Source organism: Dendrobates tinctorius, unplaced genomic scaffold, assembly GCF_039654945.1.
Source record: "Dendrobates tinctorius isolate UK_male_01 unplaced genomic scaffold, ASM3965494v1 ptg000063l, whole genome shotgun sequence".
NCBI classification, from domain to species: Eukaryota; Metazoa; Chordata; class Amphibia; order Anura; family Dendrobatidae; genus Dendrobates; species Dendrobates tinctorius.
In genome coordinates, this window is record NW_027361731.1 from 32,754,349 (window position 1) to 32,779,237 (window position 24,889).

The 24,889-nt window shown below is 42.7% G+C and overlaps 2 protein-coding genes across 2 annotated transcripts in view; both read right to left on the reverse strand.

The window, feature by feature from the left end:
* The window catches only part of LOC141094128 (uncharacterized), a 254,798-nt gene that overhangs the window by 214,105 nt on the left and 15,804 nt on the right, over window positions 1–24,889 (reverse strand). The gene's annotated exons all lie outside the window — the stretch shown is intronic.
* LOC141094116 (protein kinase C delta type-like) lies at window positions 9,392–13,364 on the reverse strand. Its single transcript, XM_073579853.1, has one exon. The coding sequence runs from the start codon at window positions 10,487–10,489 to the stop codon at window positions 9,416–9,418; it is 1,074 nt and encodes a 357-aa protein (XP_073435954.1). The 5' UTR covers window positions 10,490–13,364; the 3' UTR covers window positions 9,392–9,415.

Genomic DNA, 24,889 nt, shown 5'->3' on the forward strand with positions numbered 1-24,889 from the left:
TCCAAAATCAGCAATTTTTATGTGGCCATCAGCAGTCAGCAGGATGTTATCCAGTTTTAAGTCCCGGTGAATGATGTTGTGGGAGTGCAGGAATAGCAGACCACAAACGATTTCTGCTGCTATAAAGGTTACAGGGTCCTTTAGGGGAATGGTACTATTATTTATATAGTCTCGCAGGTCCCCTCCACTGGCCAGCTCGGTGACAAAATAGGCGTGATGTTCAGTCTGAAATGCCGCATAGCAATGTGTAAGGAATCTGCTGTTGTGGGCAAGTTTCAGGACATGGTGTTCTACAAGGCATTCAGGGTCTGAGATTAGGCATTTCTTCTTTACGATTTTAAGGGCCACACTTTCTTTACAAACGTTATCAGTGGCCAGCATAACTTTTCCATAACTTCCTTCTCCAAGTATAGTGTGGAAGATAAACTTATCCCTGGTGAGAGGGACAGTGGTCTTCATTTTTTTGCTACTGGGGCCACCACATTCATCTGAGTTATGATCTTGAACAGCGGCTGGATCTTCCTGATGTTTCCTCTTTTTCCCATTTCCTTCCTCTTCTGCTATACTTTCATTGCCTTCCGTGTTAATGATCCTGCTTGTACCCACAGTTGCGCTTTTTCTCTCTCTCGTACTCGGTCTTTTCAGAATGTTATCCGCTCCATTTCTGATGCAGACAACAATCCTGTCACATTTGTATTGTATAGTTTTTAAGAAGGAAATATTTTTACTTCCCTGAGTATCAGGCAATACTTGACCAACCTGCCCAGATTTTTTGGGAGGGTCCTTCTTCCTAACCTTTGTTGGAAGTTCCTGGTTATTTGCAAGATCTTGTCCATCTTGTGTTGCCTGTTTCCTTCCCAGACTTTCTGTATTCTTTCTCTTTCTTTTCCCTGTGAAGCCCATGTTGTGTTGGGCAACAACAGGGCAATTATCCAAAAAATGTATGACAAATTATCAAAAACTCAATCCGCACGTATATTGTAGTCAAAGCCATCCACAACTGAAGATCAGTGGCTACAGTCAGTTCATGGAACTTTGTGGAATGTGATGTCACAATGCAGGTGATATCACACACCTACTGTGAGGTCAGTAGAACACTGATGTCAGCAGATGTATGCGAGTGTTCCATCATTGCCGAAAGGGAAAGTCTCAGAAAGGGGCGGGGCATAGTCACCATTGACTATAATGGTGTCTTTTGAATGGATAATATTAAGTGACCTGATGGGAATCGGTAGAGCGTCATGGCATAAACTGCATCAGGAACAGATTCATTTTATATTTGTTTTTTTCTTTTATTCTGTGTTGGGTCTAGTATATGAAGGACAGTGTTTAGAGAGTGTGTGTGTGTATATAAAATATATATATATATATATATATATATATACACATTATATGAAGCAGCACACCATCATAGTGCCAAAACACGTAGCTTTAATAGCCCATCATGCGACATTTCGGCTTTGTGAGTGAGCCTTCTTCAAGTAATGTGCAAATGCATATACAGAGTGTTTAAGATGTACATTGGAGTGAACATTATTAACAGTAACCCCATAAGGGTATTTCTCCATACATTATAATACACATACGTCAAGTGTAAAGACGTTGTTTACAAAAATGTTATTTTACAAAATATAAAGTGCCACAGTGTGATATTGTGCAAAAATTGCATAACTCAATTGATCATCATGTACTGTAATTAGCTGGAAAGAATTACATAACATGACTCACCCCATTCTTATTAGCGCCAATATCTGCGTTCTACATTGTCAAATGCGCATGTCGGGAAGTAAAAATAATAACATAAGCGTACACGCTATTGCACATGACGAGTATGTTTGTTAGTAGTATAGTATTTGCGCAACTGTATGTTGACACGTCTCCTGTCCTTAAGGTACTGTCACACTTAGCGATGCACCAGCGATCCCGACCAGCGATATGACGCAGTCAGGATCTCTGGTGCATCGCTAAGTGGTCGCTACTGAGCTGCCACACAGGCAGACCTCACCAGCGACATCGCAGGGGTCGGGGATCGCTACTTACCTGTCAGACGAGACGATCCTGCGTCCTCCCGCCCGGCTCCACGCTCGTCACTCGTCTCCACAGGAAGCGTGGCAGGAAGCTGACGACGAGAAACAGTCCAGCCTGTTCTCGCGCGAAGCAGCGGGGGAGCGGGTCGTAGGTATCAGACACAGCGATATCGCTAGCAACATCGCTATAACGTCACAAGTTATAGCGATATTGCTAGAGATATCGCTTAGTGCGACAGGCCCTTTAGTCTAATATAGTTATTTCCCTATGCTGCACTGTCCCTGTAGTACTGTGTAATTTATGCGTGACCCCGAAGCCGCATCGGCGGTACCTGAATCCTGTAGTCGCGCTGGTGGTGCCTGAACCGTTGCCTGAGACCTGTGTGTCTGAACGAGAATGTATCACTGAAGTCCACATTGTCCATATTGTCAGTCAGTCTCATATTCCTTCCTGTCTGTTGCTCCACTCCCGTGTCCCAATCCAGCGTACCCAACCTCCTGGGATCAGTAGCTGCGGTACCAGGGACTGTGTCGGAGTGGTACCTGGCGGCTACCTGCTTCTCAAGCCTGACTCCACCATCAGGAGCTCAAGTGAAAATCAGTTAGCCGCTAAGGCTAATTTCACACTAGCATTTACTGGAGCTGTGTCGGGCTGCGCACGGCCGCCAAGGCTAGTTTCACACTAGCGTTTCTGCTGTCTGCGCATGGCTGCCGATAAGCCCCGCCCCCTACCACGCCCCCTCCTGACATCACCGCCTATTATCACACATGGCCGCATGCGATCTGCGCACCCTATCTTTAATATAGGGTGCGCAGACCGTGCGCTAGTAGGATTTTTGAGTGCGCTGCGCACTTCTGAAGGTGCGCCGAACGCAGAATGTTGCATTTTGGCGTGCTCGGAGCACCTTCAAAAGTGCGCAGAGCACTCAAAAATCCTACTAGCGCACGGTCTGCGCACCCTATATTAAAGATGGGGTGCGCAGGTCGCATGCGGCCATATGTGATAATAGGCGGTGATGTCAGGAGGGGGCGCGGCAGGGTGAAACTAGCCTAAGCTCCGCCCATAACCGCGCCTCCTCCGTCAGTTCCGCCTATGGGCGCATGACGCTGCATGCAACCTGCGTACCCTATCTTTAGCATTGGGTACGCAGGCCGTGCGCAGGTATGCGTTTGCCGGCGCATGCATCCTTTTGACGGTGCGCCAACCTGCGCCAAACACAATGTTGCATTTTGGTGCTCTCGGCGCACCGTCAAACAGACGCATATGTCGGCAAATGCATACCTGCGCACGGCCTGCGTACCCAATGCTAAAGATGGGGTACACAGGTCGCATGCAGCGTCATGCTCCCATAGGCGGAGCTGACAGGTAGAGGCGCGGCTGTGGGCTGAGCTTAGCGGCGGCCTTGCGCAGCTCCAGGAAACTCTAGTGTGAAACTAGCCTTAACTACACCCCGCCCCATGACACAGTGGGTCCATTAACCACGTGTACCAACAGCAAGTGTGACAGTTTGCTCAGGCCATGGATCCTGGTGATCCCAAGTTCTCCCAGTCCTCATGCAAGAGGGATTCTTTGCAGCATGAAATAGTGCGTTGTTGTGCATGAAGATGATTTTGCTCCTGAAGGCACATTTCTGCTTTTTATACCATGGAAGACAGCTGTCAGTCAGAAACTCTATATACTTTGCAGAGGTCATTTTCACACCTTCAGAAACCTTAAAGAGCCCTACCAGCTGTTTCCCTATGATTCCATCCCCAAAACATGACTCCTCCACCTCCTTGCTGATGTCGCAGCCTTGTTTGGACATAGTGGCCATCCACCAACCATCCACTACTCCATCCATCTGGACCATCCAGGGTTGCTCGACACTCATCAGTAAACAAGACTGAAAATTAGTCTTCATGTATGTCTGGGCCCACTGCAACCATTTCTGCTTGTGAACACTGTTTAGGGGTGGCCGAATAGTAGGTTTATGCACCACAGCATGCCTTTGACGGATCCTACACCTTGATGTTTGAGGGACTCCAGAGGCACCAGCAACTTTAAATATCTGCTTGCTGGTTTGTAATGGCTTTTTAGCAGCTGCTCTCTTAATCCGATGAACTTGCCTGGCAGAAACCTTCCTCATTCTGCCTTTATCAGCACAAACATGTCTGTGCTCAGAATCAACCACAAATCTCTTAACAGTACGATGATCACTTTTAAGTTTTTGGGAAATATCTAATGTTTTCATCTCTTGACCAAGGCATTGCACTATTTGATGCTTTTCAGCAGCAGAGAGATCCTTTTTCTTTCCTAAATTCCTTGAAACCTGTGCCCTGCTTAATAATGTGGAACATCATTCTTAAGTAGTTTTCCTTTAATTGGGCTCACCTGGTAAACTAATTATCACAGGCGTTTGAGATTGATTTCAGTGATCCAAAGAGCCCTGATACACAATACCATCTATGAGTTTATTTGAAAAACAAAAAATTACATCTTTATGACACTTAAATCTAATTTGCATAATAATTTGGAACGCAGTGTCTTTATGCTCATCTCTCTCCCACAATGACTATTCCACTTCACATTCTTTGTCTTATCTATTGTGTTATTTCTGTGCTGTCTTGTGTATAAATGTTGTTCTTCAGATTTAGTATTAGTCTAGCCTGATGAAGAGACCTGCGTAGTCTTGAAAGCTTGCAATTTGTTACCATCTTTTCAGTTAGCCATTAAAAGGAATCAACCACTGAGAACTCTCAGTTCTAAATATTATTCTATCTACTGGCTAACATGGTATAAAGATATATATATATGTGTATATCTTTCTTGTATCTATGCCTACACAGTGGGCAGTGGCACAACAAGGACAGTAGTCCAAGATTTATAATTGTGAATCCCTTGTGATGATGATGGGTGCCTTCTTCCTGCGCTAACCATAACACAGCCCCTAGGGCAGCTTGCTCTCCTTACACCATTTACACCCTTAGCTGTCAGAAGATTGCCTCCATCAGTCGCTCTTATGGCACTTCTGATATATCACTGGCACTGCGTAAGTGGCGTACGAGTCCCGCTCTGCCAGCAAAAAACCACAGGATTTCAAATAGTGTTTGAACATTCTAGTGAAGCAGTGGTGTAAAACCACTCGTGCAGCCCCTGACCAGGTGCCCCCATGTTATATACATTTGATTACAGCATACATTTTTTTTAACATTTATACATTTTTTAGCCTTTTTTTAGCATTTTCCTCAGCCCCCAGACCACTTTGTAGGGTTCAGCAGACAATTACTCGCATTTTCCATTGACTATCATTGGACTCGCTATTCGTACTGAATACCCGAGTATTATGGTATACTCTGTACGAGTATAGCGAGTCCGAATACTTCAGTACTCGCTCATCCCTAGTCTGGACATAAGTGTCATGATCTGAAGTGGATCTGACAGTTTTAAAAGCACAGAGTGAACGTTTTTTCCTTTTGGCAAGTTGCCAAAGTGACTTGACTGTCCCCGGTGGTGGTTAGTGGTATCGCACTTTAGGTTTAATGCGCACATAATTATGAATCAGGTGTGGGGCTCTTTAAATGAGTCTCAGGGTGTGTAATCACTGCTGGTGATATTCATTCATTGATTCTGAGTTGGTGAGAGCCTGGTGGAAGGATGGAGCTGAGGAGGAGTCTTGCGCAGCTTAGCCAGGGGGGAGTGTGTCAGCTATGGTGTCTGGATGAAGGGCTGGCATGGCGTGGTGGGGTCGCAGTGATGGTGTCGGCAGGAAGTGTCTGCATGGACTGGTGGAGTGGCGACTATGGAGAGTGGCACTCACCATGTGGGACTTGGCTGCTGAGCTGGACTCAAGCATGCTTGCCTTTGTGGCAGAAGCTGAACTCATCTTTGGGACTCTGTTACTAAGCAGCTGCAACTGGTGGTGGACTCTGCTCCAAGGCTGCACTATGGTGAAGGATCCTGTTATGGTGATGGATCCGGGTGGAGGAGAAGACGCACGCAGGTGGAGGGCTCTGTTGCAGGAGCATAAGCATAGAGCATAAAGCTAAGTGGTGTCCCCCTGTATTGTCTCTTTCCCTCATGTGTGTTATTAGTGCAGTGGTGGGATTAGTTTCCGCACCGGCCTACTCCCTAGTGAGGGTTTAGGTTCAGGGCGAGCAAGGGTTTAAGGTTCGCGTGCGGCGACAGGTGCGGAGCCTGTATAGGGAACGTAAGGAGTGCAGGGACACTGGCTCAGGGGAGCTCAGGAGGTCTCCACTTCCCTATTCCCTATCGCAGGGCCCACCATTGTTAATGTTTCCCAGGTCCCCCTTATTATTTAATTTGCCTTACTGGAGGCGAGGTTTCCAGAATGTATGTATAACGTGTAATTCCTAAATTCGCCAGGTGGAGGCGGTGTATCTATCTGCACGTTTTATTATTTAAATTCGCCCCACTGGAGGCGCTGTATCCAGGGTCACGTGTGTTATGGGTTCGCCTTGCGGAAACATCTGCGTCCAGACACACGTGACCATGACAATAAGCCTGGATTTGAGGCTTTTGAAAATGAGTGTCTTCTTGGTGGTTTCCTGGGTAATTTGACCATCCATGAACATCTAGGTGCGTTGTGTTGTCTACACGCAGCTGTTTGATTAGAAACTGGAAAGCATATCCTTATTCGAGGAATTTCCTACAGGGTCTGTAGTCTGGTGTCTGAGAAGAAAAACTCAGTAGTAATCAGCTGGAAGCCTGTCAGGCTCAGGTTTCAGGATAAATGAGGAGCTAAATGTCGACAGTTCGAAGTAATACCTTGTCCAGATGCATTAAGAAATATTATTTTGAATTCCTGAATGAATTCTACATACAGTTGTGCCATGCACAATATGGGGCTTATGGACAAGGCCGATCCGGACAAGATGTGAAGCTAGTTTCTAACTTATAATTTTAATTATTTATTTTTTATCTTACTTGAGGTTTTTGTCCTTGGTCTTTAATCTTGCTTAACTCCTGCTGAAACTTAATCTGCATGATTTAAGGCCCCGTCTCACATAGCGAGATCGCTGAAGCATCACCGATTTTGTGACGCAATAGTGACCTCGCCAGCGATCTCGTTACATGTGACATTTAGCAGCGACCAGGCCCCCGCTGCGATGTCGCTGATCATGCTCTAATGTCCTGGGCCATTTGATCGTTGGCATCCCGCTGGCCAGCGCGCATTGCTGTTTGACACCGACGAGCAACCTCGTTAGCGACTCAGAAATCATGGACGCAGGCGGGAGTCGTCAGAATCGCTGCTGTGTGACAAGGTCCCAACGGCCGCCGAGGTCGTTATACGGATCGCTGGATAAATCCTGACTGATTGACAGCTTACTAGCGACCATTTAGCGACGCACCAGCGATCCCGACAACGATACAACCTGGTAAGGAATCTTTGTCGGGATCGCTGGTGCGTCACTAAGTGTAACGGTATCACCTAGATTGCTTAACTATGTAACCTTGTCAAATATCTACAAAGCTTTAAAGAGACAGTTCATTAAAAAAAAAAAAAACTCCCTTTACATGGTATTTTCTGTTTGGTAAGACTAGAGAGGCATCCTCTCCCAGGAGTTGTCCACTTTGTTTTCAATTTTTTCTCATGCGACTGATCAATACAATGTTTGGAAATATTTTATCAAGCTATAACCTTCTGAATTCAGTAGCTATCCAAATTAGGCTACTTTCACACATCCGGTTTTCCGATTCCGGTGACGTGCGGCGAAATGGTGCAGTGCCGGAACCGGAGGTACCGTAAGTCGATGTGGCGCACCTTACGGCGCCTGACACGGTGATCCGGCTTTAGGCGTCGACGCTGTAACGGGTACAGAGAGAGATCGATCCGGGCAAGTGCACATGCTAAAAACGTGCATGCGGTGGCCGGATCAGATAGAAGCATGATCCGGCGGCCAGAACTTTCCATTGACTACCATTGTCCCGCAGAGCCGGGAGGGCCGCATCCAGCCATGTTCGGCTTTTTTTGCCGGACAAAAAAACGCAGCAGCACCCGTCCTGTCCGGCCACCGGACAGAAGAATTCTGCTGGATCCGGTAAAAACCGGAACAAACGGAAGCACATGCGGCGCGATCCAGGGCATGTGCTTCTCAATGACAAAAAACGCATCCGGCTGTAAAAACCGGATCCGTTTTTTTACACACATGCCGGATTGTGCCTGACGGCACAAACTGGATGTGTGAAAGAGGCCTTAGATGGATCCTTGTCTACTCTGTCAAATTTCTACAAGACCATTTGACTGGGGCATTAAATGAAATTGTAGAATTCACACTGTTTTTCCATTTCTTGTTTATGTAATCAAAAATGTTAAGCAATTGGATCCTGTTAAGCCAGGCATGATTCCCAGATGAGACTAGTCAGAACTTTCCGTATTATTTTAAAATGCAATGTAATTGGGTTTTTCAGACACATCTATCCAGGTGTCCACACATCTCTACTGATGACATGAAACATGATGATGTTGGCACTTTGAGTGCTGGTATTAGTATTTAAAAAGTAGGTACAGTGGCGCGTCAGTGCATAAGAGTTTCAGCAGCAAATACTAGATATCTGTCACCCCAAATGTCAAATAAAACACAAGTTAGTATGCGCTCAAAACACTTATTAGTATAACGGGATAAATAGTAGTACACACAAATATGCAATAGTCAGCAGAGGGACAAAAACATAAGCTCCATTAAAAACTGCCAAATAGTCCCATATAAGTCCAGGTTAAAACAATGTAATTAGTCCCAAGTGGTGAATAAATCCAAGAGAAGTTAGCTGTGCATATTGGACTATAGGAACCATTCACCAGCACGATAGGGTAGACTTCAGTTAGTCATACTAGGGGTTTTATCATTAAGATGTACTTCTTCTAATTCTGGTGTAGAGAGAATCCTCCATGCAATACAGAATCCTTCCTTCACTGTGAAGCCAGTGTGTTTATAAGTACCTGATACAAGCGCTGTACCGGCCGGTGACAGCCGCTTGTGAAGATCCTTCAGACGATTCAGCTGCGGTGTCTCGTGCTCTCAGCGTTCACGTTCCTCTACACCGGTGTAGGACCTGCGGTGCTGGTGAGTTGGGTTATCGCTGAAGTTGGCAGTAACTTTGGATCAGGAGCCACGATTCTCAAAGTAAGAAGAGTCGCAGTGTTGTCAACTGGAAATTTTTGGTCCTATAGATCAATGATATATCTCACAAGATGAGTGTACATCTGGTTTTTAATGGAGCTTATGTTTTTTTCCCTCTTCTGACTGTTGCATATGTGTGTACTACTATTTATCCCATTATACTAATAGGTATTAGTATTTGATGGTACGGCTATAATTGAACTGTAGCAGATGGTCTTAAGTTAAAAAAAACAAAAACAGGAAGATTAGATGGTATGATTTTATTTTGCTTAGTGATAAGTTGTGCTCCATGCTGGACACACAAATGACAAACTAGTAAAAATCTTCTGTTCTTCAGCAGGAATTGGCTCGTTTAGGTCTCCACTGCTTGGTGCTGGGATTCGCTGCCTCATGCTCACATCCATATTATATCCTGTTATCACTGGAGATGGTGCTTTTCCTGTCCTTATGTCTGCCAAGTTTACATTTGAAAAGAAGGGGAGTTTTTTGATTTTGCCATTTACCCCTAGCCAGACAGAAGGGTCTTTGCATAGGAGTCTGGACATAATGTCAACAGCAGTGTAGTCAGCGAGGTTTTTATATGATGGTTCATGGTGCATGACATTACTCTTAGTCTCTTCAATGGTGTCTCCTTCAAATGGTGAGTCTTGGAGAATCATGTTATATAATATGACACCGAAGGCGAACCAGTCTAGTCCGGCATCGTGAAAGTCTCCCTTGATCATTTCTGGCGCACCATACCCAGGTGCTCCACCGTAATTTCTGGTACTGAATCTCTTATCAAACTCACATAGAGCTAGTCCAAAATCAGCAATTTTTATGTAGCCATCAGCAGTCAGCAGGATGTTATCTGGTTTTAAGTCCCGGTGAATGATGTTGTGGGAGTGCAGGAATAGCAGACCACAAACGATTTCTGCTGCTATAAAGGTTACAGGGTCCTTTAGGGGAATGGTACTGTTATTTATATAGTCTCGCAGATCCCCTCCACAGGCCAGCTCGGTGACAAAATAGGCATGATGTTCAGTCTGAAATGCCGCATAGCAATGTGTAAGGAATCTGCTGTTGTGGGCAAGTTTCAGGACATGGTGTTCTACAAGGCATTCAGGGTCTGAGATTAGGCTTTTCTTTACGATTTTAAGGGCCACACTTTCTTTACGAACTTTATCAGTGGCCAGCATAACTTTTCCATAACTTCCTTCTCCAAGTATAGTGTGGAAGATAAACTTATCCCTGGTGAGAGGGACAGTGGTCTTCATTTTTTTGCTACTGGGGCCACCACATTCATCTGAGTTATGATCTTGAATGGCGGCTGGATCTTCCTGATGTTTCCTCTTTTTCCCCATTTCCTTCCACTTCTGCTATACTTTCATTGCCTTCCGTGTTAATGATCCTGCTTGTACCCACAGTTGCTCTTTTTCTCTCTCTCGTACTCGGTCTTTTCAGAATGTTATCCGTTCCATTTCTGATGCAGACAACAATCCTGTCACATTTGTATTGTATAGTTTTTAAGAAGGAAATATTTTTTCCAAGATCTTATTACACATCAAAGAATTCACACAGGTGAGAAGCCATATTCATGTCCAGAATGTGGGAAATGTTTTATCCATAAATCATATCTTCTTAAACATCAAAGAATTCACACAGGTGAGAAGCCATATTCATGTCCAGAATGTGGGAAATGTTTTATCCATAAATCATATCTTCTTAAACATCAAAGAATTCACACAGGTGAGAAGCCATATTCATGTCCAGAATGTGGGAAATGTTTTATCCAGGCACAAGATCTTATTACACATCAAAGAATTCACACAGGTGAGAAGCCATATTCATGTCCAGAATGTGGGAAATGTTTTATCCATAAATCATATCTTCTTAAACATCAAAGAATTCACACAGGTGAGAAGCCATATTCATGTCCAGAATGTGGGAAATGTTTTATCCAGGCACAAGATCTTATTACACATCAAAGAATTCACACAGGAGAGAAGCCATATTCATGTCCAGAATGTGGGAAATGTTATAGATCGAGTTCAAAACTTGTTGTACATCAGAGAACTCATACAGGGTAGAAACTATTTTTATGTGGGAAATATTAATCCTGCGAATCATCTTCATCATCAAGAAAACTGATGAAGAGTGTGAAGGAAATAAATAATCGATAATTGGAATCAGACAGGAGAGAAACCATATTCATGTCCAGAATGTGGGAAATGTTTTATCCAGAAATCAGTTCTTCTTAGACAAAGAATTCACACAGGAGAGAAGGCATTTTCATGTTCAGAATGTGGGGAATGTTGTGCAACAAGTTTTGAACTCGTAGTACATCAGAAAATTCATACAGGGTAGAAACTATTTTTTATGTGGTAATGTTATTCCTGGTAATCATATCGTCTTCATCTAAAAACTCATGTAGAGAGTGTGAAGGAAATAAATAATCAATAATTGAAATCAATCAGGCAGTAGTTACATTTAGTTGACAAACTGCTTAACCCAGCAGGAAGTACGGCGGCATCTAAAAATCACTAAAGTTGACAAATGCCCGGACCCGGATGGGATACACCCCCGAGTACTGCAGGAATTAAGTACAGTCACAGATAGACCATTATTTTTAATCTTTAAAGGTTCCATAATAACATGGTCTGTACCACAGAACTGGCGTATGGCAAATGTGGGGCCAATATTCAAAAAGGGGACAAAAACTGAACTTGGAAATTAAAGGCCAGTAATCGTTTAACCTCAACTGTGGGTAAAATCCTGGAGGGTTTTCTAAGAGATACTATGCTGGAGTACCTGAAGGAGAATAACCTCTTGGCCCAATATCAACATGGGTTTACGATGTACCGTTCCTGTCAGACTAATCTGATAAGCTTTTATGAAGAGGTAAGTTCCGGAGTGGGCCAAGGGAATGCAGTGGACGTAGTGTACATGGACTTTTCAAAAGCTTTTGATATGGTGCCACACAAAAGGTTGATACATAAAATGAGAACAATGGGGATAGGGGAAAATATGTGTAGGTGGGTTATGAGCTGGCTCAGGGATAGGAAACAAAGGGTGGTTATTAATGGAGCACACTCGGACTGGGTCACTGTTAGCAGTGGGGTACCACAGGAGTCAGTATTGGGCCTGCTTCTTTTTAACATATTTATTAATGACCTTGTAGGTGGCATAGAGAGTAGAATTTCAATATTTGCAGATGACACTAAACTCTGCAGGGTAATCAATACAGAGGAGGACAATTTTATATTACAGGAAAATTTATGTAAACTAGAAGCTTGGACTGATAAATGGCAAATGAGCTTTAATGGGGATAAATGTAAGGTCATGCACTTGGGTAGAACGAACAAGATGTATAATTATGTGCTTAATTGGGAATCACTGGGCAAAACTGTCACTGAAAAAGACCTGGGTGTATGGGTGGACGACAAACTCACATTTAGTGGCCAGTGTCAGGCAGCTGCTACAAAGGCAAATAAAATAATGGGATGCATTAAAAGAGGCATAGATGCTCATGTGGAGAACATAATTTTACCTCTATAAGTCACTAGTGCGACCACACTTAGAATACTGTGTACAGTTCTGGTCTCCGCTGTATAAGAAAGACATAGCTGAACTGGAGGAGCGGGTGCAGAGAAGAGCGACCAAGGTTGGAACTGGGGGGGTCTGCAATACCAAGACAGGTTATTACACTTGGGGTTATTTAGTTTGGAAAATCAAAGGCTTAGGGGTGATCTTATTACAATGTCTTTTTACTCTTAGACCTGTGACGGGGACAAGGAGGCATCCTCTACATCTGGAAGAAAAAAGGTTTAAGCATACTCACAGACGCGGATTCTTTACTGTAAGAGCAGTGAGACTATGGAACTCTCTGCCATATGATGTTGTAATGAGTGATTCCCTACTAAAATTTAAGAAGGGCCTGGATGCCTTTCTTGAAAAGTATAATATTACAGGTTATATACACTAGTTTCCTTGATATTGCGTTGATCCAGGGAGCTAGTCTGATTGCCGTATGTGGAGTCAGGAAGGAATTTTTTTCTCCAATGTGAAGCTTACTGTTTGCCACATGGGTTTTTTTTGCCTTCCTCTGGATCAACATGTTAGGGCAAGTTAGGATAGGATATGGGTTGAACTAGATGGACTTCAAGTCTTCCTTCAACCTTAATAACTATGTTACTATGTAAAAGGGTGAAACTGGATATACCAGTATAGTAAGCACAAAGGGGCTTTTGCTGGAGGTAGGTGTCAATCCTGGCACCTTTGCTCCTGGATTCTCAGCTTAGAGGGATGTTAGCAAATAGTCTGTACTAGAAGGAATATCTCCTATTGTCTGTATAGTAAGGCACAGGTATTTAAAAGGGCACAACTTGGCTCATCCATCCATTCATAGACAGCATCTTTAAACCCCCTCCTGACTTGCGCCGTATATACCCTGCACTGGAGCTGTGCTCCTGCAAACTGCCGTATAGATATGGCGCTGTGATCAGGTAGATCAGCGATCTGTCATTATACAGCTGATGTCCCATCCGGGGACAATGTAAAAGAGTAGAAAAAAAGTTAAAGGGAATCTGTCACCTATTTTTTCGCATATAAGATGCGGCCACCGCCATCAGGGGCTTATCTACATTATTCTGTAATACTGTAGATAAGCCCCTGATGTAACCTGAAAGATAAGAAAAAAGTTAGATTATACTCACCCGGCGGTCCGGTCCGATGGGTGTCACGGTCCGGCTCCGAGTCCTCCCATCTTCTAGCAATGACATCTTCTTTGCTTCCTGTCGTGGCTCCGGCGCAGGTGTACTGCTCTGTCCTATTGAGGGCAGAGCAGAGTACTGCAGTACGCAGGCACCGGACCTCTCTGACCTTTCCTGGCGCCTGCGCACTGCAGTACTCTGCTCTGCCCTCAACAAGGCAGAGAATTACGCGAGCGCAGGAGCCGCGACGGGAAGCAAGGAAGAGGACGTCATCGCTAGAAGATGGGAGGCGCCGGACCACGACACCCATCGGACCGGGACCGCACTGCCCCCTGGGAGAGTATAATATAACTCGTTTTTCTTACCTTTCAGGTTACATCAGGGGTTTATCTACAGCATTACAGAATAATGTAGATAAGCCCCTAATGGTGGTGGCCGCATCTTATATGTGAAAAAATAGGTGACAGATTCCCTTTAATAAAAAAAAATTAAAAAAAAAAAAAATCACAAAATAAAGAGCAAGAAAAAGTAAAAATATTAATCCAATAAATATATTTATGTAAAGATTAAAATAAAAAAAAAGATACATACAGTATTGGGTATCGCCCCTTCTGGAACGACCCGACCTATAAAACTGTCCCACTAGTTAACCCCTTCAGTGAACACCTTAAAAACAAATCAAAAACTATGCTTTATCAGCATATTGTTGAACAAAACATGAAAAACAACACGATAAAAAACACCAAATCTACATAAAAATTGTACAGCTGAAAATGTCATCTTGTCTTGCAAAAAAACAAGCTGCCATACGGGCCCGTCAGCAGAAAAATAAAAAAACTATAGCTCTCATAATAGTGTGATTCTTTTTTTCTATAAAACAGGTTTTATTGTGTAAAAGCACTGAAACATAAAAAAAAAATGAGGTATTGCTGTAATAGTACTGACCCGAAGAATAAATCTGCCTTATCAATTTTACCACATGCGGAAAGACAAAAAAAAAATATGAATTACTGTTTTTTGTTCATTCTGCATCCCAAAAATCGGAATAGAAAGCGATCACATAATGTCATGTGTCCGAAAATTATACCAATAAATGTCAACTCGTCCTGCATGAGTCGTTTTGACGCGCCTGCCGACCGCGTGGGAACGCATGTCCTGCGTACCCAATGTTAAAGATGGGCACGCAGGACGCATGCAGAAGTAGGCGGACCTAAACGGAAGTGCGGAAGTGGGCGGAGATTCGGGGAGGAAGTACGCAGCTGTCCACAAAGCCCCCGAACGCTAATGTGAACTTGGCCTTAGTGACAGCAAACATAAAAATATACATAAATCTGGTGTGACGACACAGCATTTCATCTTAATTATCCACACGTCTAATTTCTGTAGTTTGGGGAACATTATTGTCCCCACTGTGCAGACAAACCACCCTCTAAAGCACTCTACGTTCCTACAAAATGCCTTCAAAGACTTCTTTCCCTGCCGCCACTGCAAAATGTGCAGACAGGTTCAAACCCATAAAAATTGGGAATAAAGGTGGCAAAGGACATAAAATAAAAAATGTTATCACATGTTCCTCCGAGGGTGTCATTTATACCATAAAATGCCCATGTGATAAGATCTATGTTGGGCGCACAAAACGCCCACTGAAAGTCAGCACATTAGAAATATCACACAGAAATGTCTTAACCATCCTTTATCAAAGCATCTTACAGAAGGTCATCGAGGTGCGGCACAACTTATGGAAGTAATGGGTCTTGAAATTGTACCCCAACAATGGAGAAGGGGTCATTTTATCAAAACAATGTCCCATGCTGAAAGTACCGTATACAGTATACTCGAATATAAGCCAAGATTTTCAGCCCATTTTTTGGGGCTGAAAGTCCCCCTCTCGGCTTATATTCGAGTCATATACACCAGGGGGGTCGGAGGTGTCAGGTCATACTTACCCGTCGTGACGCTGTCTCTTGAGCCCCCAGCTTCTTCGCGCTCTCTTCCTGCCTTCAGCGGCCACATGGTATCGCTTGTTAAAACTCATGAATATGCGCATATTCATGAGTTTTAATGAGCGGTATCACGTGACCGCTGAACGCAGGAAGAGAGTGGAGAAGCTGGGGCTCAAGAGACAGCGTCAGGATGGGTAAGTATAGCGATACTCACCTGTTCTGCATCCATGGCTGCTTGCTGCTGTCTGTCATCGGTCAGTGACTTCAGACAGCAGAGGGCACGGTGACGTGGTTAGTGCGTGCTGCGCCCCCTGCAGTCTGAACGTCACTGACCGATGACATGGCAGATAGCGGTGAGCAGTCATGGACGCAGGACAGGTGAGTATCTGACACCCAGCGACGGAGAGGCGAGTATGTCATTTGTTTTATTTTTACATGCAGCAGCAGCACATGGGGGAACAATATGGAGCTTCTAATGGGGGCAGTATATGGGGGAACAATCTAAGGAGCTTCTTCTGGGGACACCATATGGGGGAATAATCTATGGAGCATTTCCCACCCTAGGCTTATACTCGAGTCAATAAGTTTTCCCAATTTTTTGTGGCAAAATTAGGGGTGGGTCGGCTTATACTCGGGTATATACGGTAAGTGGATTTTTACTTTGGATACTCTGATCCCTCGGGGACATAATAGCGAATATGAGCTTTTTGACTTTTATTGAAACTTTGATTGATACCAGTCCTATATAAGGATCCTTTCCGCTAGAGGGACCATCCCTGAAGGAAACCCGTTTCTGAAACTCATTGGTTTTGCCACCCACAACTCTATCCAGCAGCAGTCACATGATCCACCGCATCACACAGGTCCTGCTCCTACTGCACATCTGCCAGGACACAGCTACCGACCAGTGACCGGAGCCCCCGCCGACTGCTGGAGAGCTGGTCTCACACTACACCGCGGCATATCGCCACATCTTTCAGGTCCGACCTTCACTGCACTAGCCAGGATGAAGTTACCAGACCCCACGCAGACCATCAGAGGTATTGAGTAGCATCACTGCATACAACCGTATGTGGTGGAATTACCTTGTACTGTTTAGCGTGCTATTTTACTGGGCACCAGCCCTCCACTCATTGGAGAAAAGTGCTTGGAGTAGCAGTCGCCGGCCGGGGCAGCTCTCCCCATGGCTATAGACATTGGACTATTATAATGAATGCAGGTATACACCTTGCATTAACCATGGACTAAGGACATAATCAGACACTTTATGCCGTGACATATTTTTATCCACTTGTGTGCTATATGTACATATTAACCCTTCCTGCCGCTTTCAATTGCAGCCTCTAGGAGAATTCTATTTGGTTATATGCCACCTTTTCTTGGTTAAATCCACTGTTGGATATGGGTGGATTTAAATTTATCTTTAAGCTGCAGAATGATCTCTGAATCAGTGTCAATTTTTCCTTCACCTTCTACTATTTCACCTGCCAGCTCAAGGGTCAATTTTTTTGTAACTTTTTCTAATTTTTGGGGGCAATAACCTGGATAATAGATTTTTTTTTTTTGCAATGGGTGATTTTTCAATGTTAGAAAGTGATTTATTCAAATACTCTATTGTTGAATCTGGATTGATAAAATCCTCTGTGGTGGAAGTTACAGGTTCTTCGAAATTTTCTGCCTGCTGAGCATTTTTCTCTTTTGCAAGTTGCTTTCTGCAACAGTCACAAATTTTCATGCCTGCATTGATTGATGGATTTATATGAAACATCCAATCTTGTACCGGCCTAAGATTTTTTTCTTGTGTGTCCAGTTTTTTCAAAAGGATTGCAACAGCATATAAAATGCTGTTCTTTGAGAAGTAGCAGCCATTGCTGTGTGAGAAAAATACAGTTATTATGTAAGGAAGATGGGTAATAAAAATAGAGATTTACAGTACACTTGAGATATAACTGTGTTACTATAAAGTATTAGGGCTAATGCACACACAGTTTTTTCTGTCTGCGGATAAACGCTGCAGTTTTGGCACATTTTTCTACCGAGTTTTCACTATATCTGCATTAGTCTTTTTAATCGCTAGTGAAAACGATGGCAGCTTTTTATATAGTGATAAATGCGTTTATTGCAGATCAAAAAGTAGTGCAAGCAGTGATTTACTCACTCTGTTTCAAAAAACACTGCATGTGTTTAACCCCATTGAAATCAATGGGGGGCATTTTTCTGAACGATGATCACTCAGAATAGCACTGTGTGTATTAGCCCTTAATAAGAAAAGCATTAAACTATTAATATAAGTTTACTCAAACTTTAAACACCCTCACCAATATTGTAGCACACAGACCACCTTGATGCTTACAGTAGAGGCTATTGTTTGTTCAAGAGTGAACATGTCAGGACATGAAAGCTCTGTCTTACTTCCTGACTCTACGGTGGGCAGATACTCCACATGACTGACAGAGCTGCTGGCCTGTCATTTACTCTGCATTCACTGTCTACCCCTGTTCATTCTCAGGTTGAGCCCTAACAAAGCTTTCTCCTCTGTCCTCTCCTGCTTCTAAGCTGTAACATAATAAAAAAAATACAGTAATATCTAAAAATCATGGATTATTTGGTAAATATAGACCCCACACTTCTAGACCACAGGCTGAACAGAACTGAATTCCAGATTTTGGAATTGACAGTGTATAGTTTAGTTTTTTAAAATATGATCCCATCATGATCCCAACTTGAATTTTGGTACAGATGTGGCTAGGAGCATAGCAGGTACATGTGCAGTTTTTGAAATTTCTAAATTAAACATTTTTTTCGGAAATGCGTTTTAAACTTTTGGTTGCATTCGCATGGGTAAAATATTCACAAAGATACTCTTGTGACATATCTGGTCAAAGCCTGTACAGTTCAGGGTAGACTGGTGTTTATTTTGGTTGTCTACCTTTTTTCTAGCCTGAGTTATGAGGAGAAATGTTTAAGGCAGGCAACACCGAAATGCACACTTTTTCTGAACTTTGAAAATCAGTAAAAAAAAAAATTTTTTTTTTTTCCTTCACATTTTGCATTCTCTGACACACTATTACCATTATTACTCAAATCTCAAAAGAATTAAAAATATAGAGGTAAAATTCATTGGTTCACTTGACATGGAATGACCCAAAACCAATGCGTTTTGGAAACTGTTTTAATCCTCTGTTTTGCAATTCAACAAGCCACAGGACCCACACAATGGTCATTCAACACATTAAGTGAAAATCCATTGTTCAATTACCCTACATCACTGTCTTCTAAAGATAACAGACATTAAGTTGTAGGAGATGATAAGAGGCAAACATTAGCTATTCAAAATGATCAAAAATCAACGTTTAAGACTAATATGACAACAGTGTATGGTTCTTGACCAACTGAAGAACAAACGCATAAATGCAAAACAACATATAGATAATAGTCTATTCCTCCTGGCTTACAGAAAATAGATGTGTGGATAATTAAGATGAAATGCTGTGTCGTCACACCAGATTTAAGTATATTTTTATGTTTGTCTGCTGTCACACACTAAGGCTTAGTTCACATTAGCGTTCGGGGGCTTTGCGGACGGCTGCATACTTCCTCCCTGAAGTTCCGCCCACTTCCGTTTAGGTCCGCCTACTTCTGCATGCATCCTGCGTACCTATCTTTAACATTGGGTATGCAGGACATGCATTCCCGTGCAGTCGGCGGGCATGTCAAAACGACACATCCGCATGTCCTGCGTACCCAATGTTAAAGATAGGTATACAGTACGCATGCAGAAGTAGGCGGACCTAAACGGAAGTAGGCAGCTGTCCACAGAGCCCAGGTACACAAGTGTGATCCCAGCCTGAGACGCTTTTTATTGAAAAATCTGCATCACCATATTTTGAGAGCTATAATTTTTCCATAGTTTTGCTGACAGTCATGTGTAGGTTTGTTTTTTGCAGGATGAATTGATGTTTATTGGTATAATTTTCGGACACATGACATTTTTATTCCGATTTTTGGGAGGCAGAATGAACAAAAAAAAACAAACAGTAATTCGAATATTTTTTTATGTCTTTCCGCATGTAGTAAAATTGAAAAGGCAGTTTTATTCTTCGGGTCAGTACTATTACAGCAATACCTCACTTATATTTTTTATGTTTTGTGCTTTTACACAATAAAAACTATTTTACAGTAAAAAGAATCGCTTTATTATGAGAGCTATAACTTTTTTATTTTTCTGCTGACGGGCCCGTATGGCGGCTTGTTTTTTTGTAGGACAAGATGACGTTTTCAGCTGTACAATTTTTATGTAGATTGGGATTTTTTATCGTGTTTTCCACTTTTTGTTCAGCAATATGATGATAAGACTTACTTTTGTGCCTTGTTTTTTTTGTTTGTTTTTAAGGTGTTCACTAAAGGGGTTAACTAGCGGGACAGTTTTGTGTCAGGTCATTCCAGAAGGGGCAATATCAAATGTGTACATTTTTTATTTTATTCTTTACATATATTTATTGGATTAATATTTTTACTTTTTCTTTATTTTGTGATTTAAAAAAAAATTTTTTTTACATTAACTTTTTTTTTTTCTACTCTTTTACATTGATGGGAGATCGCTCATCTACCTGATCACAGAGCCATATTTATAGGGCTGTTTGCAGGAACACCGCTCCTGCGGTGCCGTGTATATACGGCCCAAGTTGGGAAGGGATTTAAAGATGCTGTCTCTGAATGAATGGATGGATGGATGAGCCAAGTTGTGCCCTTTCAAATACCTGTGCCTTCCTATACAGACAATAGGAAATTATTCCTTCTACTAAAGACCATTTGCTAACATCCATCTAAGCTGAGAATCCAGGAGCTAAGGTGCCAGGAATGACACCTACCTCCAGCAAAAGCCCCTTTGTGCTTACAATACTGGTATATCCAGTTTCACCCTTTTGTCAACTAAATGTAATTCTGCCTGACTGATTTCAATTATTTATTTCCTTCACACTGTGCAAGAGTTTTTAGATGATGTAGAAGATATGATTCCCAGGAATAACATTTCCCATATAAAAAATGGTTTCTACCCTGTATGAGTTCTCTGATGTGCAACAAGTTGTGATCTCATAATATAACATTTCCCACATTCTGGACATGAATATGGCTTCTCTCCTGTGTGGATTCTTTGATGTTTAAGAAGATATGATCTCTGGATAAAACATTTCCCACATTGTGGACATGAAAAAGGCTTCTCCCCTGTGTGAATTCTTTGATGGTTAAGAAGATTTTCTTTCTTGGGAAACATTTCCCACATTCTGGACATGAATACGGCTTCTCCCCTGTGTGAATTCTGTAATGTGTATGCACATGTGAAATATGGTTAAAACATTTCCCACATTCTGAACATGAAAATGGCTTTTCTCCTGTGTGACTTCGCTGATGCATAAGGAAATGTGCTTTCTGGTTGAAACAATTCCCACATTCTGAACATGAATATGGCTTCTCTCCTGTGTGAGTTCTATAAAGTGCATGCAAACTTGACTTATATTTAAAACATTTCTCACATTCTGAACATGAAAATGGCTTTTCTCCTGTGTGAATTCTTTGATGGATAAGAAGATGTGATTTCTCTGTAAAACATTTCCCACATTCTGAACAGGAAAATGGCTTCTCTCCTGTGCGAGTTCTCATGTGTAAGCCATCTAGATTTATATTTGAAATATTTCCCACATTCTGAACAGGAAAATGGTTTCTTCTTTGTGGGAATTATTTGATGTTCAATGTCACTTTCGCAGCCTTCATTTTGCTTAACAGTCTGTGATGAATCCAAATAGGTGACTGATTGAAAAGGCTCCAATGACTGATTTTTGCTCTGAAGGGCTGGAGGTATAGCTGGAATAATGGCATGCTTTTCATAGGTATCTGGTTTGACACCACAGTCACCTGCCAAGAATAAAACTGATTTTATTTTTCAATATCAATGCCTTATATTTTATATAATTTCTATATATATAATTCTGTACAACTCAAAGTATAATGAAACTATGACCTAAGACAGTGGTGAGTCACCTGTTCACAAATCCCATGGTACTGAACCTCGAAAGTACAATCGACAAACATAATACACAAACGGAAAAAAGTGTGACGCAATAAAGGGAGGATTAAAAATAAGCTTTATTACATTACAATCTATAGCAACAGATAAAAATAGACACCATAAAAACATTTAAGATTCTTAAAGGGGTATTCCCATCTATGATCAACTATCCCAATATGTAGTATGTGTAGTAATAATATTAGGAAATATGTAGTGTAGTTGTTCTGACTCGCTATGTTGCTCACCCAATGTGCAGAGCATTGCAGTAGCTTAAGTATCCATGGTTACTACCACTGATATAGTGACTGTTAGTTGCTAGTGGTCATAACCATGGATACCTAAGCTACTGCAATGCCCTGGACATGAGGTAAGCAACAGAGAATCAGGAAAACTATACCACATTTCTAAGGTATTTGCTGTTATTATTACAGCTACTATATTTTGGGATAGGATATTGGAAATGGGGGTACCCCCTTAAGGCCTCCTTCACACGTCAGTGTGTCCGGTACATGTGATGACAGTTTTCATTCGTACCAGAGACATTTAAACACGTAGATCCATTCGAGAATGGATCTGCGCTCATGTCAGTGTGTTTCCACAGACCGAGTGGCTGTGGGCAAAGCAAGCTGACATGACTGTATTTTAGCAGCAGCACGGGCTGCAAAAGGTCTTGCACACATGCACACTAATGACATATGGATAACATCCGAGTGTCACTAGTGTGACACGTACTGGCGCCTGGAAATCAGCGATATTGTTCACGCTGATCCCCGACGCCGTGTGTTGAAGACAGCTCACATCATTATACCCTGACAATGTTGAGAGTTGTATTCAGCCCCCCCCCGCTGCCGACAGAGCAAAATTAATTACCGTATATACGACGAGATTTTCAGCCCATTTTTTGGGCTGAAAGTCCCCCTCTCGGCTCATACACGAGTCATATACCTGAGCATCCGACGGGGGAGCGGGGGGTGTCACAGATCATACTTACCCCACCCACTCATGAATATGCGCATATTCATGATGTAATGAGCGGTACCACGTGACCGCTGAAGGCAGGAAGGGAGACCGTGAAGAAGCGGGGGGGCTGCAGAGACCGCGCCAGGAGGGGGTAAGTATAGCGATATTCACCTGTCCCCGGTCCATCGCAGCTCTCCGCTGTCTGTTGCGTCCTGTGTCAGTGACGTTTAGCCAGCAGAGGGCGCGGTGTCGTGGTTAGCGCGCGCCATGCCCTCTGCTGCCTGAACGTCACTGACAAACGACATGGCAGACAGCAGTGAGCAGCGATGGACCTCAGACAGGTGAATAGCTCAGATACTGGGTCCAGAGCAGGAGAGGTGAGTATGGCATTTTTTTTTTCAGCAGCATATGGGGGCATAACATACGGAGCATTTTATGGGGGCAGCATATGGGGGCATGTTCTACGGAGCAGCATATGGTATGGAGCAGCATATGGGGGCATAGTCTATGGGGCAGCATGTGGGGGCATAGTCTATGGGGCAGCATATGGGGGCATATTCTATGGGGCAGCATATGAGGGCATAATCTATGGAGCATTTTATGGAGGCATAATCTATGAAGCATCTTATTGGGGCATAATCTATGGAGCATCTTATGGGGGCATAATCTATGGAGCATCTTTTGGGGGGCATATTCTATGGAGCATCTTATGGGGGCATTATTAACCTTTGCGCAGCATTATATGGGGCGTATTTTGTATGGAGCAATTTATGGGCCCATCATGAACTGTATGAAGCATTATATGGAGCAGATGATTCAATATGGATATTCAAAAACATTTAACCTACTGATGTCTCAATTTTACTTTTATTGGTATCTATTTTTATTTTTGAAATTTACCAGTAGCTGCTGCATTTTCCATTCTACGCTTATACGCGAGTCAATAAGTTTTTCCCAGTTTTTTGTGGCAAAATTAGGGGGGGGTCGGCTTATACACGGGTCAGCTTATACATGAGTATATATGGTATAAAATAAAAAAAATCAAATTATACTCACCTTAACACCTAATCCCCTGAAGTCATTGTCCTCTGTAAAGAAACAAAAATGAAAAAACAACATCACCTCACCTGTTCAAAGATGAAAGAATCCAAAGTGTCCCATTCCGTAATCCATTTGTGCAACATTTGCTCAACAGCATGAGCGGTGACCTGAGGCGAACGCCCACGTAGAATAGCTGACTCATTGCAACATGATTTCTTATGGTGAACTGCGATGCTCTCACCGAGGTCAGCACAGTTCATGGACCCGCTCTCGCTGCAGGTAGTCATTTTCACCAGCTCTTCAGCGGGAGCAGTTGCCTCATAACTCTCCATCAATGTCCATCACACCTAAAAGCATTACAACTATTGGCTTGTGACGAACTCATCCAACCTCTTATCTACCCCCAATTCCTTAAGATGACTGGACCATCATTGTAAACAAGCCACTGTTCTTTGTGTCACCCTCACCACATTGTAGATTGTTAGCTCTTACGGGCAGGGTCAATATCTTTGCATTATCCATTTACTTTGTTGTGACTGTTGTATATGAACTGTTGAATTGTAAAGCGCTGCAGAATAAGTTGGCGCTATATAAATAAAGATTATTATATTATGAGCAAATGGTGGATCAAGGAAATGCTGTAGATATAGTATATCTTGACTTCAGCAAAGCATTTGACAAAGTCTCTCATACAATCCTTATTGAAAAAATGACTAAGTATGGAATGGACAAGGCAACTGTTAGATGGATTCATAACTGGCTTAGTGATCGGACCCAAAGAGTGGTCGTAAATGGCTGCACATCCAGTTGGAAGAATGTCTCAAGTGGGGTACCACAGGGCTCTGTCCTGGGCCCTGTATTGTTCAACATCTTTATCAACGATTTAGATGAAGGAATTGAGGGTAAACTGATTAAATTTGCTGATGACACAAAGCTAGGAGGGATAGCTAATACTAGAGAAGAGAGAGATGATTCAAAAATATTTAAATAAACTGGAGAAGTGGGCAGCAACTAACAGAATGGTTTTTAACAGGGAGAAAT